At 59.2% G+C, this 2318-nt stretch overlaps 1 protein-coding gene across 1 annotated transcript; it reads right to left on the reverse strand.

Annotated features, from left to right (window-relative positions):
* Positions 1–99: 99 nt before the first annotated feature.
* Positions 100–2138, reverse strand: FBXL15 (F-box and leucine-rich repeat protein 15). The gene is made up of 3 exons (XM_009322401.1): positions 1956–2138; positions 703–1205; positions 100–325 (listed from the first exon to the last, which is right to left on the reverse strand). Exons 1-3 carry the CDS (start codon positions 2136–2138, stop codon positions 136–138), a joined length of 876 nt encoding a protein of 291 aa, XP_009320676.1. The 3' UTR covers positions 100–135.
* Positions 2139–2318: the final 180 nt, after the last annotated feature.

Raw genomic sequence — 2318 nt, forward strand, 5'->3', positions numbered from 1 at the left:
CGCGAGAGACAGTGGTGCGCCCCCCTCGGGCCCGCCTCGCCAATGGCACCAACCTCTCCCTCTGCACGTCTCCGCAGCAGCCGGTTCCGGCATCCCAGCATCAGGTCAGTCCCCCCCTCCCCAGCAGCAGCAGTTCTAGATCTGGAGGTTGATGAAAGGGGCGAAGCCAACCACGTCCTGCAGGAGAACGAGAGCCCTCTGCAGTGGAGGCTCCACATCCAGCTCCACCCCACGGCTTCGGAGGATGCTCAGGCTGGACTCGGCCACGTTGTGGCAATGCTTCACCTTCAGCGAGCGCAGCTTGGGACAGTACTCAGCCAGGACCCTGCCAAGAAAGAGAGCACATGCAGGTTGCAAGCCAGGACTCCCGAGTGCACCATTCGCCCTCTTATCTACTCCCAGCAGCCCAGTGCTCATGACTGTGCCACACATGCACTGTCCTTTGGGAGCAGCACCCTGGTGGTCTGAGAGAAACTCAAGGGACGTGGTCAGATCCCAGACCTACCATCCGTGACATGCTGGGGAATTTGCTGTTAGTAGAACACAGTGCCTCTCCTGAAGGGCCTTCTAGTAGCTTCTCCCCCAGACTGAGCTCTCATTGCTTTCAGCATGAAGAAATCTGACTTTTTCTCTCTAGTTCTTTTCCTCTCCCCACCCCAGACACCTGCCAACCCCACCCTGGCTCCCTGTGTTGCTCAGTACCTGATGGAGTCATTCTTGACCCGCAGACACCCCGTGAGGTCCAGGTGCTCCAGCTCGGGGCAGCACTTGGCAATCTCCTCGACCGCCACATCGCCCACATTGGCATTGACAGCCAGCGACAGAGACTTGAGCTTGCTGCACTTCTGCACCAGGTAGCAGATGGCCTCGTCCTTCAGCTGGCGACAGGCCGTCAGGTCCACAGCCTCCAGCACCTTACAGTGGTCAGCCAGGCTGCGCAGGGACAGGCTGTCCACCCACTCACAGTGAGCCAGGGAGAGCTGGCGCAGGTTGGGGCAGCTCAGCGAGATGGCCACCAGCGCGTGGCGGCTGAGCTGGGCGCAGCCCTTCAGCTGGATCTGGTGCAGGTGGTGGTTCTGCCCGATGACCGGGAGCAGCTCCCTGTCCGTCAGCCAGTCGGAGCAGTTCTGGAGCGCCAGCTGCTGCAGTACTTCGTTGTCCTTCAGCAGGTTAACGAAAGCAGCTCGAGGGATGGCAGGTCCTATCTGCGTGGGGAACCCAGGAAGAATGAGGCATCCCCCAGTGTTTCAGACCAGCCTGATCCTCGCCAAATACTCTCTCCCCTCCTCTCTTCCACTGTGACAGTGGTGACCAAAGCCACCCCCCTCCTCATCCTAGGGCAAACCCTGCCGTAAGGCTCTCTTCCCCTCATGCCAAGGCTACCGCCATAGGCTAGAAGATGCTGTGGCTTCCCCATCCCCCATCATCACCCCTGCATTTATGTACTCGTGATGAGCGCCACACCTCTGCTCTCCAAAAACTCTTTGCTAGACCACTCTGCATCCTGACAGAACAGCAGCTACTCCTGTCTTTCCAAGTCTCAGGCAGCGTCTCCCAGGGCCAACACAAGCTTTCCCTGAAGACCAGGCACAGAGTTATCTCCCGTCAGAACTACCCTATTGCACAACCTCCGTGAGGACTGACAGGCCATGCCACTCCGGAACTGGCTTGTCTTTCTGCCAGCCAGTGCCCCATAATGGCCTGGGTGGAGCTTCCAGGCTCACTTCTCCCAAGGCCTCTTGCTAAAGACACTGGCATTGCTGGGCCCTGAATCACTGCCTCTCCTCCCTGAGCCCATCTGTCCAGTCTGACACCTGAGCCATTAACCTGAGCTCCTGAGCAGAAACCAGCTTCCTTGCCGGGGGTTTCTTTTCCCCGCATAGTCACATGCTCCCCTGCTAGCTCTAGAGCAGTAGGACATCTGTGTTTCCCCCAGCCTCAGGGCCATCCAATACCTGGCTTGAGTCAAAGCAGCGCATGTTGGCCAGGTACAGCTGGATGAGAGACTGGAACGACTTGCTGACCCTCTGCAGGCTCAGGAGCTGCTGCAGTGGCAGATGACAGAGGATATGTGGAACCAAGATGTCTTCCCAGGGCAGGTCCAAGAGGCATCCCCTGGAGGGGGTCAAACTCATCATCAGACGCCAAGGAGCCAGGCTACGGTGGGAGCCAGGCTAGATCACCTCACACCTACTGCCGGGTGCCTCTAGGAGGAACAGCCAGGAAGAAAGACTCAGCGACGTCTCCCACAGTCGGCCCACACGGTAAAACCCCTCGGCTAGCCATCAGCAGGGCACGCACCCGCCACCCGCGCCACC

Source organism: Pygoscelis adeliae, unplaced genomic scaffold (assembly GCF_000699105.1).
Source record: "Pygoscelis adeliae isolate BGI_AS28 unplaced genomic scaffold, ASM69910v1 Scaffold244, whole genome shotgun sequence".
In the NCBI taxonomy this organism is placed as follows: domain Eukaryota; kingdom Metazoa; phylum Chordata; class Aves; order Sphenisciformes; family Spheniscidae; genus Pygoscelis; species Pygoscelis adeliae.

Excerpts from the sequence above, each read along its gene's own strand:
- FBXL15 (XM_009322401.1), bottom strand. The coding sequence starts at position 2,138 with ATGATGAGTTTGACCCCCTCCAGGGGATGCCTCTTGGACCTGCCCTGG. Across the intron at positions 1,206-1,955 it reads GCTGCTTTGACTCAAGCCAG|ATAGGACCTGCCATCCCTCG; the intron begins GTATTGGATGGC and ends TTCCCCACGCAG. Across the intron at positions 326-702 it reads GTCAAGAATGACTCCATCAG|GGTCCTGGCTGAGTACTGTC; the intron begins GTACTGAGCAAC and ends CTTTCTTGGCAG.